Here is a 16689-nt window from a genome sequence, read left to right on the forward strand (position 1 = left end):
ATCCACATCCAACCGCACCAAATCCTCCCTTATCAGGTCGAGATTGGCTTTTCCATTATGTATTAGCGAAGATGATGTTTCTTGCAGGCGGTGACCTGATGGCTGGCGCTCGGCTTCACAATTCCTGCCATAATGATTTTGATATTGGTCCATTATGGCTAGGGGCTTTAACAGGTGATGGGGGACAGGTAAACTTTGCTGCCATTGTGTTATAGTGTTAGCTGTTATTGTGAGTAAGCGTGATGATAATACTAATACTAATATGAAAACAACAATAACAATAATAATAATAATTATTATTATTATCCGGTAATAATAATAATAATAATAATAATAATAATAATAATAATAATAATAATAATAATAATAATAATAATAATATAAAACAAACGGGGTATGCAATTTCAGTCAGCAGAGGTCAGGGGTCACCTTGACTCAGCAGAGGTCAGAGGGTTCACTTTGACTCAGCAGAAGTCAAGGATCACCTTGACTCAGCAGAGGTCAGGGTTCACCTTCAGTCAGTAGGGGTCAGAGGTCACCTTGTGTCAAGGGTCACCTTGAGTCACCAGGGGTCAGAAGTCACCCTGAGTCAGCAGAGGTCAGGGGTCAGTTTAGTCAGAGGAGGTCAAATGTCACCTTAAGTCACCAGAGGTCAGGGGGCAGGGATTACAACACAACAAGTTAGCAGAGGTGTACTTGTGGTGGCCGCTCACGTCTCTCCCTCCTAACTTAGCTCAAGGCCTCCAGAGTACCGCCATTCCACACTCTACATGCAGTTCACGAGGTTCTCGGAGCTCTGACCCATCTGTCTCCACCTGCTTTGTACCACTGCACAAAATATCAATTGAAGTCCGTCAATAAAATTCCCAAAGAAAATCCCACTATACTAATTCTCACTTGTAAAAGCCCATGGAAAGAAAGTCCGATTGTAGAAAAGCAGCTAAAAGTCTAAGTGAATAATATCCCAGAGGACAAAAATCCCATCACTGGTTGAATAACAATAAGGTGGACAAAATCCCACCAACAGTAACTACCTTGTGCTTCGGGGACACGACTCCTTTACTGGAATATACAACTCATTCTGATATTCAGTGTTTTAAAACCTTCCGAGGCCATTAATCAAGACTGTTTTTTATTGCTTTTCTTCTGTTTTCGGTGAGACAGCAATGGGGTAACTGGTAAATTACATACAATGGGTCTTACTGGCAGTCTTCACCATAAATTTAGGACCTACTAGATCGAATGCCAACTCCGTTTTTTTCCCCAAGACAAATGGAAAGCCACCGTGATATAACCCACCGATCACGTTTGTCATGGGTTGTGTTAGGCTTACCCACGCAACCACCGCCAAAGTTTGTTTTACTAGAGATAAGACGCCCGGCGAGGCATAACTGGGACATGTATTTTTCAATTAGTGTATGTTAGCCAGCCTTTAGGGGGGTGGGCAGTGAAACAGTGTTGTACTGTTCATCGTTTCACACCCAAAAACCTCATTTTAAGTAGTATCCCCTGAGCCATGGGTTAGTTAAGAAGTCGTTCCCATCCTCTCCCTCCTGAAAGGGAGCGGGACACCACACCACACAGAGCCCTCCACCGCCACTCCGTCCTGTGGACCATGATCGACACGAGACTAAGCGTGTTAACCTAGGTTTGTTATCCCCGTGGAAATATCACGTGTGGAAGCCTGGTTGCGACAAAAGCAATCCAGGCTGGTCTATTGCACCTAAATGGTTAATTCAAGTCACGCTTACCAGTTCTCGTTGCTGCGACAACCGCCTACAGTGACTGTCAGTGAAGCGAGACTATGTGTGGTAACCCAAGAGTACTTTTTGTTGTTATGGCCGTGGAAAGAAGTTCTTGTGATGAAGCCTGGTTGTAACAAAAGCAATCCAGGCTGGCAGTAAATGTATCACTTGAAGAATTAGACTCTGTTAAGTCATACCCACAGTAGAGTAATCACATGTGTCCCCAAGTTGGAAATTCCCTGTTTTAGAAGAATAATTTTATTACAGCGTGAACGTGAGCGAATCATATATCCAAGCAAATTGTAAATCATTGTATGGAAGCTTGACAAATAAATGTAAGTACAATTATCTGCCCGTATCTGTGATCCTATCTTATTATTACTAAAGGTAATGACTGATTGGTTATGACACAGTATAACCATTAACTTAGATGGATGTTGAACTTTAAATGAATTCATTAAATCATCATTTATCAAGTATAAATCATGGAATGTCGAGTGGTGGAGTGAACTTCTACATAAATACGCCATAATCTCCTGTAAGTAATCAGTGTGAAGGTATCGAACTCTACGGTAAGAAATAAGAAATACGACATATTATTATCTTTATATAATATAATCCACTCCTACTACCACCGATACACCCAAAACCATGACAACGTTCACTGAGAAATATATGTATTGAAGCACCGACGACTTTGAATGTTCTTGTATGAGTAACGGGTATATACTAATGTGCCTGCTTTACTGCTTGTAAATGCAATTAATAGAAATACACTGTAATTCAAACTCGCAAAGACGAGGTAGTTGTGACCCAACACCACGGCCAATTTTGCCTTAAGCTTCAATTGCAATATGGCAATTTACCTGTGATAGGTCCTGCAAAATCTTCCGCCTCGCTCAGCAACACGGAAGTTAATCGAGAAGCTACAGTACACGAGCAACATGGAGAAAATTCTACTGTATTACGCTGACAAAATCAAACCCATGTAAATTTATTCAATGTTCCGAGACACGCAAATGCACGTTGAACCACTGATGATAACCATTTGTCTACATACAAACAAAATATTTATCTGAACATACGCCAAAAAAAGTTTCATGTAATGGAAACAAAAAGACGTAAATAGAAAAGATAAAAGAAATCCTTTGAAATTCAGTTCTGCCCTGATGTTACTCGTCTCAGTCAATTCTGTTATCCTGACCTGAACACTAGTGGAGGGAGCACAGCGCAGGTCTTGTTGTGTAGAGTCGCAGGTGATTCCCACACAGTTGGATATAAAAAATGCTTCACAGGGAAATAACGTGCACACTCAAAAGAACTGGCACATCTACAATTCAGATGACACGGAGAGCCACCTCGTCAAAACTTTATTGTACACGTATACAAAGCTTCCGCACACACACACACACAAGCGCCAATCATCAATAAATTATGTATACTTTATGTCGTTTGAACAAAATCTATTTGAAGGACAATGTTTTTACACCTGCATTGCGCATGAATATTTGTTTATGTAGAGTTACTTAAAAAACAAAAAAACATAACAATGTATATGTCCCCTTCGCGACCCAACCCAGGACCCAGATTTTACTCAGGAGCCGAGAATAGGATCTTCTTTAAGCCAGCACAACAATAATCACAGCATCTAGTATATCGCCCCAGTCAACTCCCCGTCACACAGCATCCACTATATCGCCCCAGTCAACTCCCCGTCACACAGCATCCACTATATCGCCCCAGTCAACTCCCCGTCACACAGCATCCACTATATCACCCCAGTCAACTCCCCGTCACACAGCATCCACTATATCGCCCCAGTCAACTCCCCGTCACAGCATCACTATATCGCATCAACTCCCGTCACAGCATCCACTATATCGCTCAGTCAACTCCCGTCACAGCATCCACTATATCTCAGCTCCCCGTCACACAGCATCCACTATATCGCTCCAGTCAACTCCCCGTCACACAGCACTCCACTATATCGCCCCAGTCAACTCCCGTCACACAGCATCCACTATATCGCTCCAGTCAACTCCCGTCACAGCATCCACTATATCGCCCAGTCAACTCCCGTCACAGCATCCACGCTCCCCAGTCACCCTGTCACACAGCATCACTATATCGCCCAGTCCTCCGTCACACAGCATCCTATATCGCTCCAGTCAACTCCCGTCACAGCATCCACTATATCGCCCCAACTCCGCTCCAGCACAGCATCCACTATATCCCCAGTCAACTCCCCGTCACAGCATCCACAGTCATCCACAGCATCCACTATATCGCCCCAGTCAACTCCCCGTCACACAGCATCCACTATATCGCCCCAGTCAACTCCCGTCACGCGCATCCACAATATCGCTCCAGTCAGTCCCCGTCACACAGCATCCACTATATTGCCCCAGTCAACTCCCCGTCACACAGCATCACTATATCGCTCCAGTCAACTCCCCGTCACACAGCATCCTATATTGCCCCAGTCAACTCCCGTCACACAGCATCACTATATCGCCCCAGTCAACTCCCGTCACAGCATCCATATCATCCATCAACTCCCCGTCACACAGCATCACACTATATCGCCCCTCAACTCCCCGTCACACAGCATCCACTATATCGAGTCAACTCCGTCACACAGCATCCTATATCGCCCCAGTCAACTCCCCACACAGCATCCACTATATCGCCCCAGTCAACTCTCACACAGCATCCACTATCAACATCGCATCAACTCCCGTCCATCCACTATATCGCCCCAGTCAACTCCCGTCACACAGCATCTACTATATCGCCCCAGTCAACTCCCCGTCACGCATCCACTATATCGCCCCAGTCAACTCCCGTCACACAGCATCCACTATATCGCCCCAGTCAACTCCCGTCACAGCAGCATCCCGTCACACAGCATCTACTATGCCCCAGTCAACTCCCCGTCACACAGCATCACTATATCGTCAACTCCCCGTCACAGCATCTATATATCGTCAACTCCCCGTCACACAGCATCCACTATATCGCCCAAGTCAACTCCCCGTCACACAGCATCCACTATATCACCCCAGTCAACTCCCCGTCACACAGCATCCACTATATCGCCCCAGTCAACTCCCGTCACAGCAATAATCACACAGCAATAATCACAGTTTCCAGTGTATCACTATGGCCACACAGCAATAATCACAGCACCTGCCCCTGGATCATGAAATTCAATTTGCATAATTATAACCATTAAGGACATTAAATGACGCGTCGGGTCCATTATGTAAGGTGACAAGGCCATTCATTAACCTCGCCACCTGCTACATGGCTCTATCACCCTCGATAAAAGTGAAATGAACTTTAAGTCTACGTCTACCCGAGGCATCAAAAGTGAAAAGTATTAGGTGAAATATATCTCCCAATATACCCTTAAAAGTGAGACGTATAAAAAGAAATGTATCCTCCCATTGTCATTAAACGTGAAAAAAACCAAGTAAAAAAATCTCTCTCTCTCTCTCTCTCTCTCTCTCTCTCATAGCTAGCAACTCTCGCGTCTCTCTTCCCTCTCCCTAGCCCGTTTTTTTCTATCCTTCCTATCCATCCTCTATCCTTCCGCTCAATCCCTTGGCCCCTTCCTCTATCCTTCCCCTCTCTCTCCTCTCCATTCCCCTGTCTTCCTCTACCCTTCCTCTTTATCCCACATCCCTCCTCTTCACCTCCTAGCCCCTTTCCTTATCCTCTTCTACGTCCCCTAGTCCCTTCCCCTATTCTTTTCTTCACCCCCTAGCCTCTTCCCTTATCCCTCCTCTTCATCCCCTGGCCCCTTGCCCTATCCTCCTCCCCATCTCCTACCCCCCCGACCTCACCCCAGGGCACACCTGGGCACGCCAACTTTGGGAAAACTTGGGTCGACTCGACAGCAGAGAGACGTGAGATGAACCATGATTTTAATGCCAGATAGAGCACGCCTGTAGGAGCCCCCAGCTGGCCCAATCCAGCAAGAGTCAGGCCTAAGCCATCAGGGCTTAACAAACGGGAGTCGGGGTTTAATCAACAGGACTATACAAGCAGGGCTAAACCGAGAGGAGCCAGGGCTATACTAACAAGGCTAAACCAACAGGAACCAGGGCTAAATTAACAGACGCCAGGGTTAAACTAACAGGGCTACAACAGTAGGAGCCAGCAGAAGCCAGGGCTACACCAACACGAATCAGGGTTAAATCAACAGGAGCCAGGGCTAAACCAATAGAGGTATTCGAGCAAGGCTACACCAGCAGGAGCCAGGGCTAAACTACCATAAGCCAAGGCTACACCAACAGGAACCAGGGCTACACCAGCAGGAGCCAGGGTCTACACCAGCAGGAGCCAGGGCTAAACTACCATAAGCCAAGGCTACACCAACAGGAACCAGGGCTACACCAGCAGGAGCCAGGGTCTACACCAGCAGGAACCAGGGCTACACCACACGTAGCTGGTGGTAGTGAGGGTGCTGGTGCTACTAGTGTCTATTAAATCGACCTAAAGTGCAGCAAACAATCACGCGCCGGATTCTCAAAGGCTCGTACAAGGAAAAGACGCAGTAATTCAAGACGCAAGAATGTACTTAACCTATTGATTTTTAGCAAAAACAGAAAAATAACATCTGGGAATAACGTCAAAAGCCTACCCCAACTAGATAGCATTCCATTACGGCCAGAAGAAATTTAGATACAAAATCTTTCCGAGGCTTCTGCAACTTGATTACACACATCCCTTAACAGAAGGTAAAAATACTTATCTAGTTAAGGTTGAGTGTTAGTGCAAATTTAATGCCATTTTCATTGTTGTTTTTATGTTTTAACTCAAATTAACCCGTTAGGAGTATTCTTCTATCTTCACTTAGGGGGATTATTTACCGTACGAGCTTTTGAGAATCGAGACACCAGCGTGACGAGGGCTCTCTGCTGCTGGATACCTCTCATGCATATGTAAATTAGTCTTTACAACTAAACAGCCTGCATACATGTTGATCAAGTTGAAAGACACGGTGTATCTCTTTTCCTCTCTGTTATCTTGTCATCATTAAATTTACTGCTTACTTTTATCCTTTATTTTATATCTATCGTTAAAAAATCACTCCATGTACCTATCGTTAAAAATCACTCCATTGCAATATATCCATTCTCAGTATGTAGAATTATCGCTAAATATTTTATAGCCATCACTACAATTAGGCCAGACATATTTTTTTTCAGAATTCACCATTAATATAAATGGATATGTATAATTTATCTACTGCATTTATATTTCTGACTGTAATTTAGTTCCATGAGTTAATTAATTGTTCTTATTTTCTACTTTTCATTAATTCCGTCGTATACTTCTTCTCTTCTTCTATTTGTCACAATGTAACTAAACAAACACACAAAGACTCCAGAGTATTTACCTTGTCTCTGTTCTTCCTCTTGGTTGATGCTCGCTTCTTAGGACTCTTCCTGAGGGAGGACTTGAAGGATCCACGTCGAGGCAGCTTCACGATCCAGGAGGGCGGCACTATGATGCTCGTGTGGATCCCTGGAGGAGGTAAACGTGGGTTAGTTTACGGCTCAAGGAATAATAGATTAGTTTCCCCTCCACACTGTTTAATGCAAATTCGTTTTCTATGAGTAAGTCTCCCCCCTCCAAAAGTATTAAGCAAATTCTTCTTCTACAAGCACTAGACAAGTTCTCCCTACAGGATAGTTAAGCAAGTTTTCCTTGTTAAATTACCAGTCAAATTCTTATAAAAGCATTAAGCAAGTGTTTAAAAAATAAAAATAAATAAAAATAAAAAATTAAATAAAAAATAATTTCTCCCTCAAAATTATCAAGTTAATCCATTTTTTTTAAATTATCTTATTACTCAAAAGATCTCAAATTAACTTAATCCTCTAAAAAATATTCAGAGTAAAATTAGAAAAGATTGTTTTATATACACAGTGGACTGGACTTAGTGACGTCTTTACTTATAGGATCCCATCAAAATTTGTCTTAATTAATATTTATCATCTAGACCACGCGAGTAGCTCATTGTGGTATAGCACTTTATCGACCAAGAGACACTACATATAACTCATAAGAGGCAAAATTATAGAGAGGAGTTCTAGTTCTGGGTTTACATATTGGAACGTTTTGTTTACATGAGAGAGAGTCTTTATAAGAGGAGAATTTTAATATTTTCTGATTTCTAACTTACATACAATTTATTTTTGCCTGTATTTTTACCTTTCATCTGTATCTGTACCTGTATTAGTTTCCGTTAGCATGAAGGTTGTTTCCCTGTACTTGTACCTGTAATTACTTGCACCTGTATCTTATAGTTAAACTTGCATCCATTGCTTTTAAATCTGTACTTGTAGCTGTACTTTAAGCGTCACCTGTCCCTGTACCTGAATATTTAGCTTTACCTGTACCTTTAGCTTTACCTGTACATTTAGCTTTACCTGTACCTTTAGCTTTACCTGTACCTTTAGCTTTACCTGTACCTTTAGCTTTACCTGTACCTTTAGCTTTACCTGTACCTTTAGCTTTACCTGTACCTTTAGCTTTACCTGTACCTTTAGCTTTACCTGCACATTCAACTGTAACCTATACCTATACCTGTATAACAGCTTCTACAGCATGAGTTAGAACAGGCCAAGGAGGAGATAAACACACACACACACACACACACACACACACACACACACACACACACACACACACACACACACACACACACACACACACACACACACACACACACACACACACACACGCACACACAATAGGCCAATAAGCAAAAAGCGCTCAACACCTTTTTTTTTAATTAAATACCAATGATATCCAGTTCTGCACAGGAGAGTTCGTGAAAAGATAAAACAAAGAAAATAATATATATTTTTTTTCACGTGTGTGAGAGAGAGAGAGAGAGAGAGAGAGAGAGAGAGAGAGAGAGAGAGAGAGAGAGAGAGAGAACGGACAATCTCCCCCTCTGCAATCTGTGGCTGCCACCCTGAGCATCAGAACAAGGGATGAAATCAGGATGGACTCGCTTATAGGATGGAGACGAGAAGGATGAATACCGGGAACATGCGAAGGAAAAAGAGGATGGAGGACGTCGTTGGAGGATGAGGGAAGGGTTAGGAGGAGAACTAAAAGGAGGGAGGAGGTTTCTGGAGAATGGGAGGCGGGAGATCTTGAGAGGTTGGAGGTCACCGAAAGATGAGAGGGCGATCTTGGAGGACTTTGGAGAATAGGGCGAATATACAGTAGAGGAGGTGGTGGTTAAGTAAAAAAAAAATTGTGTCATGATATATACAGAATGTAACATGGTATAATAATTCCAGATCTATATTAATAACGAAACAATAATAATAACACCAATAATAACAATTGTGATAACAGTAATAACAATAATAATAATCAACAAGTATCAAACATACCCCAAGAAACGTCAAGATGATGATGATGATGATGATGATGATGATGATGATGATGATGATGATGATGATGACCAGTACTTAGGAATAATACAGTTCTTTCATGACCAACTGTTATCAACATTATCTAAGAGCCTGTCAAGGAGTTTTTTGGTGTGTGTGTGTGTGTGTGTGTGTGTGTGTGTGTGTGTGTGTGTGTGTGTGTGTGTGTGTGTGTGTCGATGTGTGTGTATGTGTGTGTGTGTATGTGTCGAGGTGTGTGTGTGTGTCGTTGGCCAGGAGCGTCACCTTTAACACAGGCCAAGTGGCACCCCAGGTATGACGTAGCTAAGGTAGGGAGATAATTATACACGCCATCTACCCCTTAATTCCCACTTACTCCCTTACCCCTTAACTCCCACTTACCCCCTTACCCCTTAATTCCCACTTACCCCCTTACCCCTTAATTCCCACTTACCCCCTTACCCCTTAATTCCCACTTAAACCCTTACCCCTTAATTCCCCTTAAACCCTTACCTACTCCTCTTACCCCTTAACTCCCACCTAGCATCCCTTACCCCTTTACTCACATACAAGGCTTTTGGGTGGCGAAAATTTAATACTGAGAGAGAGAGAGAGAGAGAGAGAGAGAGAGAGAGAGAGAGTTAAATCGTCATACAAATTTCATATTGATAAAGAGTGTGTACTGTACTATATAGACAAATAAGACAATGCAGGTTCACATAACTGTACTTCCGGTTGGATCCCTGATGGCCAGATATAATGACTTGCACACACACACACACACACACACACATATATATATATATATATATATATATATATTATATACTAAAACACGTCGATGATTGGCGCAACAACATGAAACACGTCGATGATTGAGGAAAGTATGAAAATAAGACGGTGATTGGCGTAAGTTTGAGAACACGTTAATGATTGGTTAATAAAATCTCGTCGATGAATAAATAGTGCAACAGTTTATAGATACGTCAATGATTAGTGAAGTATTGTGAAAACTCGTCCATGATTGGTGGAACAGTGTAAAAACTCGTCCATGATTGGTGGAACAGTGTAAAAACTCGTCCATGATTGGTGCAACAGTTCGAATAACCACGTAGCTAAATATTTACAATTGCCCCATATATACATCCGTACAGTATTTGCATTTCATGGCTGGATTATTCATGACCATTGGATGTAAGCTGCAATAACGACATGGTACAGTGAATAACCTCGAATACTGAACACCAATATAATATTACTTAATATTTTACAATATGTTTTTCCTGGAAATATTAGGTAACACTTTTATGTGATGTGTATCTAGCGAAAATAACAAAATATTGTAAGGAGTATTAAACAACAACATTTCAAAATGATGTTTTAAAATATCTAGACAAGGTAAAATGGTTTAACACAACCTGTAATTAGTGAAAATGAATAAAATAATGTATAAATGTATAACGTGAATATATGTATGACAGTTTGACACAACTCATATTCTATAGAAATAGCAAAATAACGTAATGACTTCAATGTTTAATTAAAAAAAAAAAAAAAAAAAATCATACATATTACAAAACACTTTTACATTCAAGATATTTATTTAAATGTATTCCTGACGCCTAATGTAAGTAATACACACAACGAAGCTGTTAAGGTTACAATACCGGAACGTCATAGTACTGGTGGTTCAGGTTAGGTTAGGTTACTGTGGATTTTTGAAGGTTAAGTTAGATTAATGTAGGGTAGGTTAGATTAATGTAAGGTTAGGTTAAGTAAGTTAAGTAAAATTAAAGGTTAAAGGTTCGAAATACCAGTAGCTAACAAGGGAGTTTAACCTCGTTAGTGTTCTGAGATGATGACCCAAACCTTCAGCCAATTACAAAAAAGAAACGTGATTTAAACTCGTCCGAGAGATTTGATTGGATGAAGCTAACGAAGGAAATTCAAGAGGCTACATCCAATGCCTCGTGTGGTATGGACGGATAGAGACACGGACGGATGGACAGACAGACAGACAGACAGACAGAAAGCATACTAAGTAAAATAAATAAATAAATAACAATTAAGTAGCTGCCGCCTCCCAATTCCACTGTCAAAGGGAAACGAAATAAAAAAATCCAATTATCTTTCTAGAGTTTTTAAGTCAAGACGGACAAACAACTGAAGCGAATGAAGACGTCGGGGCAAGTTAGCTGAGGGAGGAAGAGGGTGAGGGGAGAGGGAGGTGAGGGAGAGGGTAATGGGGGAGAGATGGGGGAGTAGGGGAGGAAGAGAGGAGTAAGGGGAGGGAGATTGTGAGGGAAGATGGGAAGGAGAGGAAGAGGGGAGAAGGTGAGAGAGAAAGGGTGAGGGGAGGGAAGGGGGTGAGGGGGGTGGGGAGGTGAGGGGAAATGGACAATGTGAGGAGGGGAGAGGAGAAGATGAGGAAGGGGGAGATGGGGAAGATGAGAGGGTGAGGGGAGGGGAGAAGGTGTGAGGAAGGGGCAGGGGAAGGGGTGAGGGAGAGGAGATGAGGAGAAAGTGGGAGGAGGAGGGAGATGATAAGTGGAGGAGATGGGGGAGATAGTGAGGAAGGATATGAGGAAAGGGGTGAGGGAGGGAAGATCAGCAGAGGTTGAGAGGAGATGAAGAGGGAGAGGGAAAGAACAGGGGGAGAGAGGGAGGGGGGAGGGAGGGTGAGAGAATCAGGGGGAGGGGGAGGTGGGGAAACAGGGAAGCCAATTAAATACTCTGAGAAAACATCGCCTCAAATAGTGCCTGGATTTTATCTCTGATGAAGGAGAGGGAGATGGGGAAGGAGGGGGGGTGGGGAAGAGGAGGAAATGAAAGGGGAGGGGATTAGGAAGGGACATTAGAGAGGGAAGCGGGGGGGGTAGAATTTGAAGTTAGGTTAGATTAGGAAAGACATGTGAACCCCTAACATTTTGCACATTACTTTCGGTTCATCTTTCACAGCAGTGGTTTTTATTGTCTGAAGTCCAGTGTTTTTATCTAAGACCAAAGGCTGGTGAACAAAATCCCATTATTATTATTACAGACAAACACATTAATCCCTTGAACAAAAACCCATTAATCTTCTTGACAAAATCCATTAATCTCACGCAATATAAAAACATTAAGCAATTTTACACGGAGACAATTCCTTCCTTTATAAAATCCGATGACAAAATCCCACCACAGAAATTAAGTAGACAAATCCCATATAACCAAAAACTAGGATAATCTTCTCAAGCAAAATATATCAAACAAATTCCCTTTTCATACATTTTATATCGGAAAAAATCTCTTCCCAAATATAATAAATCAGACAAAATCCCGAAAACTCGAAATTTTTTAATCTTCATAGAGGTTCTGATCCCATGTTAAAGCAAGGCAGTGTTAGGTTAAGTAAATGGGATTCCCCCCCTCTCCCCCACCAACCCTTGGGGACATTCACAAACACAATTTACAGTCCTTTTACGTCGCTACAACTTCGTTATATCTGGTTAGCTGTTTGGAGAATTATTATTTGTCATACGTGTAGAAACCACACACACACACACACACACACACACACACACACACACACACACACACACACACACACACACACACACACACACACACACACACACACACACACACACACACACACACACACACACACACACACACACACACACACACACACACACACACACACACACACACACACACACACACACACACACACACACACACACACACACACACACACACACACACACACACACACACACACACACACACACACACACACACACACACACACACACACACACACACACACACACACACACACACACACACACACACACACACACACACACACACACACACACACACGGTCCTACGAACTCATTAACATACACATTATTCTCTACTCATTTTATTTCCTAATGATTTCACACTTTATATTCATTTACATTGTTTTGGCCAAAGACTGAATAATGATTATTTTTCATTCCATTTCCCACCACTGCAATTACTGAATAGAATTGGGTCAAACGCTGGGAATTATAATGTTTAAATTCTGGAGTCCAATTTGATGTGTGTTTAAGCACTGTAGGAAAATTTGAATAAAATACGTTCAGAAGAGGATAATTAACCTTTATAATTTATGCTATATTTCTAAATGGTTAAAAACATTAACCCTTAAAGCCCGGGTGACGTTTTTCTACGTTCACTTAGGCGACCCTGGGTGACATTCCTCAACGTTCTTAATTTCGCGGCATATTTTGAATGCCCACTTTGTCCAGGGCCAGGCTCACGCGGCCAGTTTCCCGGCAGCTATTGTGATCCTTCATGATAGATGTGTGTTAGACCTCTCGTGACCCACCTCCCTTCTCCACACCCGAACACAAGCAAAGCCGTTTGTTTGACAATAATACTGTTCGTCATGAGTTGCTTGATTTGAGTGGCACTGATATAGTATCGGGTGACGAAGACAATAATGGGCGGAAACAGACCCACATGATGTCGAGTTTGGCGCTCTTTCCCCCCTCCTCACCCTGCCAGCCACCGTGGTTTTGAACCAAGGCGCAAAGATATTACGACTTGGTGCAATGGTGCATGAAGTGTGGAGTTGCCTTGTGCATTCCGTGTTACAATGACTTCCATACGGTCAAGAAGTTCTATATTCAGTAGTTGTACATAGTGTATATATATGACAGTAGTGCTAAGTTTTGCACTGCATGAATAGTCCTACTACTTAATATTTTATAATTCTTTTGAGGAAATTAGGAAAATTTTGTGAGCTTTGTAGCAGCAAAAAGATAGAAATCCGATATAAAAATGCCTTCAAGTAAGAATTGTGTTGCAAGTGTGTGTCAACATCACTTCCCGCTCGCTCTGGGCTGTGAGCAGCAGCTTCCAACAAAACGTCTTTTCATCACACTATTCATCAACACCCCAACCAATTCTCCTGCTATGCTACAGTGAAAGTTGAATGGAAGTACAGTACATTCTTCTGGTCTTTTTCCTTTATTGATTAACCCATTTAAAAGGAGACAATAGATAATAATTTTTGTTTTGCCAAAATAAGTCTGTATATGGGGCTGTATTCCGTACACAAAGATGCAGCGCGACAAGCACTGCACTCGACCCCAACTACCTCATTCACAGCTGGGTGGCCTGGGGATGATGCCCTAAGGAAAGAAGGCAAGCGCTGTATCCACTCCGCTGCTACACCACAAATCAACTTTAAAAACCAACATAACATCACAACTCACACATACGCATCCTCCATCACTGACAAAATCTCACTAACTCTTTTTGACATGTAAAATCAATCCGGAGACAACTTTTCTGTGTACTTACACATACTGTATATGGATTATGTATTTTTCTCCTTTGTACATGTTAGTACGAAGAACGGATACAATTAAATTTGTTATATATATATATATATATATATATATATATATATATATATATATATATATATATATATATATATATATATATATATATCACCCGCCCCCTCGTCTCAAGAGCGAAAAATAATGAAAGAAAATGTAAGAGATATAAACTACTATAAAAGTGGGTAAAATATCATCAGTTTTCACGTAAAGTAACAATAGGGAAGTCAACCCTCTAATCTTGGGGGGGGGGGTTGACAACGAAGAAAAAGAACGGTCACGTGCAGGGAAAAACAAATTTCTTTTCTGTTTTATTCGTATCTGAGGAAACAAAAGCAGTGCCGATCTCTCTCTTCCCTCACCCCAACAACCTTCCCCCCTACACAAAACTTCTTTCCTTTTCTGGTGATGGCTTCTATGCGTTCAACAGGGTGAAAAAAAAGGAAAGAAAAAGAATACGGGACAAAAAATTAGCTAAATATACCATGAAAATATCTGGCGACACTTGGCAACCTCTCCAGCACAGTGGCCAAGGTTTAGATTCTTGGGAGTATCATAAATTGATTTTTTGCCATAATAGGAGAACGTTTCTACCCGACTCTAATTAAACAGTAAAAAAAAAAAACTGGCCTTGGGAATAAAAGTGAAACTACAGTACAGTCAGATTATACCGTAACTTGCTGCACTCTCTTACTACAGATGGGAGACTTCTAATGACCAATGCTCAGAATGTCGTGCGTTAAATTTTCCCTGTAATTGGTGCTAGGATGAGGCTTCTTCAGCTGGTATACTTGAGCTACATCATATTGTAGTGTAAACTTCAGAACTGCAATGAGATTATCGAAAAATAGATGCATCCCTTTTTCATCCCAGGAAAAAGAAAAAGTCCGAGAATCCAACATGCAGTGTGTCCAGATTCACGTAATATCAATACCCCCTTCAACTTTTGCTGGCGGGGCGCTCAAGTATTTTTTTTTTTTTTATCAAAGGCATCGGGTAACAAACACTGCTCTCATGCCTCACTCCCGCGGACAAAGACCGAGTCTCTTCCAACATTATCAAGTCTTTGTTATTCAGCCTACTGTACTACTATTGATACATAACATACTGAATAGTAGGAGAGGTAGAGAAGGTGTGGAACAAAAGGACACAGGAGGGAAGGAAAGAGAAAGGAAAATTAAAATGAAAAAATAAGGAAAGACGAAGTAAGGAAAAATAGAATAACAAAAAAGTAAGGTCGACATTTTAATTTCCCAATATTATATAAACTGTCGCACCCGTCTACTGTCACACCTGTCTACTGTCGCACCCGTCTACTGTCACACCTGTCTACTGTCGCACCCGTCTCTTGTCACACCTGTCCACTGTCGCACCCGTCTCTTGTCACACCTGTCCACTGTCGCACCTGTCTACTGTCGCACCCGTCTACTGTCGCACCTGTTTACGTCGCCCCGGTCTACCGCGCGTCGCACCTGTCCAGTTACCCCTGCGTACCATCGCACCAGTCTACAGTCGCCCCTGGCTACCATCTCACCTGTCTACCGTCCCATCTGTCTACGTCGCCCCTTGTGTGTGCAACAATAATCTTGTGTTCTCCAGCTGTCGTTAAAAAAAACGCTTTTTACCGTGAAGATTGACTGCTTGGAAGGGGAGGAGAATAGGAAAGTGGAGAGCACAATAAGAGAAGGGAAATAGGAAAGGAGGAAGAAAATAGGAAAGGCGAATAAGAGAGGGGGAGAAGGATATTAAGATAAGAGGAAGAGAATGAGAGAAAGGAAGAGGAGCTGGGCACACAACCATTCTTCAACCATGTTGAATAAATTGTTTATTTTTCCAGAGAGAAATTGCAACAGCAACAACCTTCTTAATAACAACAACTACAATAGCAACAACAACAACCAAACAACAACTACAACAACAACCAACAACAAAAGCTTATTATATTAAATAGTGACTGTCAACAACAATTCTCACGTTTTCTTCAAGAGCAACACAGCAGTAAAAAAATACGTTATTCAATTATAATCTCTCCACAAACAGTCTACGATTTCTTCTCTGGAAAGAATTGAAAACAGTAAAATATTTAGTGTTTTCCAGTTCTTGACGGCACATCACAACAGAAGTTGATCTTGCTTCTGC

The 16689-nt window shown here is 41.9% G+C and overlaps 1 protein-coding gene across 10 annotated transcripts in view; it reads right to left on the reverse strand.

The window, feature by feature from the left end:
- LOC121871815 (eye-specific diacylglycerol kinase-like) overlaps window positions 1–16689 on the reverse strand; it is a 160998-nt gene that overhangs the window by 48023 nt on the left and 96286 nt on the right. For all 10 annotated transcript variants that reach the window (XR_006089954.1, XR_006089953.1, XR_006089952.1 and 7 more), the window contains exon 5: window positions 7153–7280. Coding sequence is in view for 2 of the 10 variants with exons in the window: in XM_042374317.1 (XP_042230251.1) it covers window positions 7153–7280 (128 nt within the window). In the remaining 8 variants the exon portion in view is untranslated. The remainder of the gene's footprint in view (window positions 1–7152; window positions 7281–16689) is intronic.

This window comes from Homarus americanus, unplaced genomic scaffold, assembly GCF_018991925.1.
Source record: "Homarus americanus isolate GMGI-L3 unplaced genomic scaffold, GMGI_Hamer_2.0 scaffold39675, whole genome shotgun sequence".
In the NCBI taxonomy this organism is placed as follows: Eukaryota; Metazoa; Arthropoda; class Malacostraca; order Decapoda; family Nephropidae; genus Homarus; species Homarus americanus.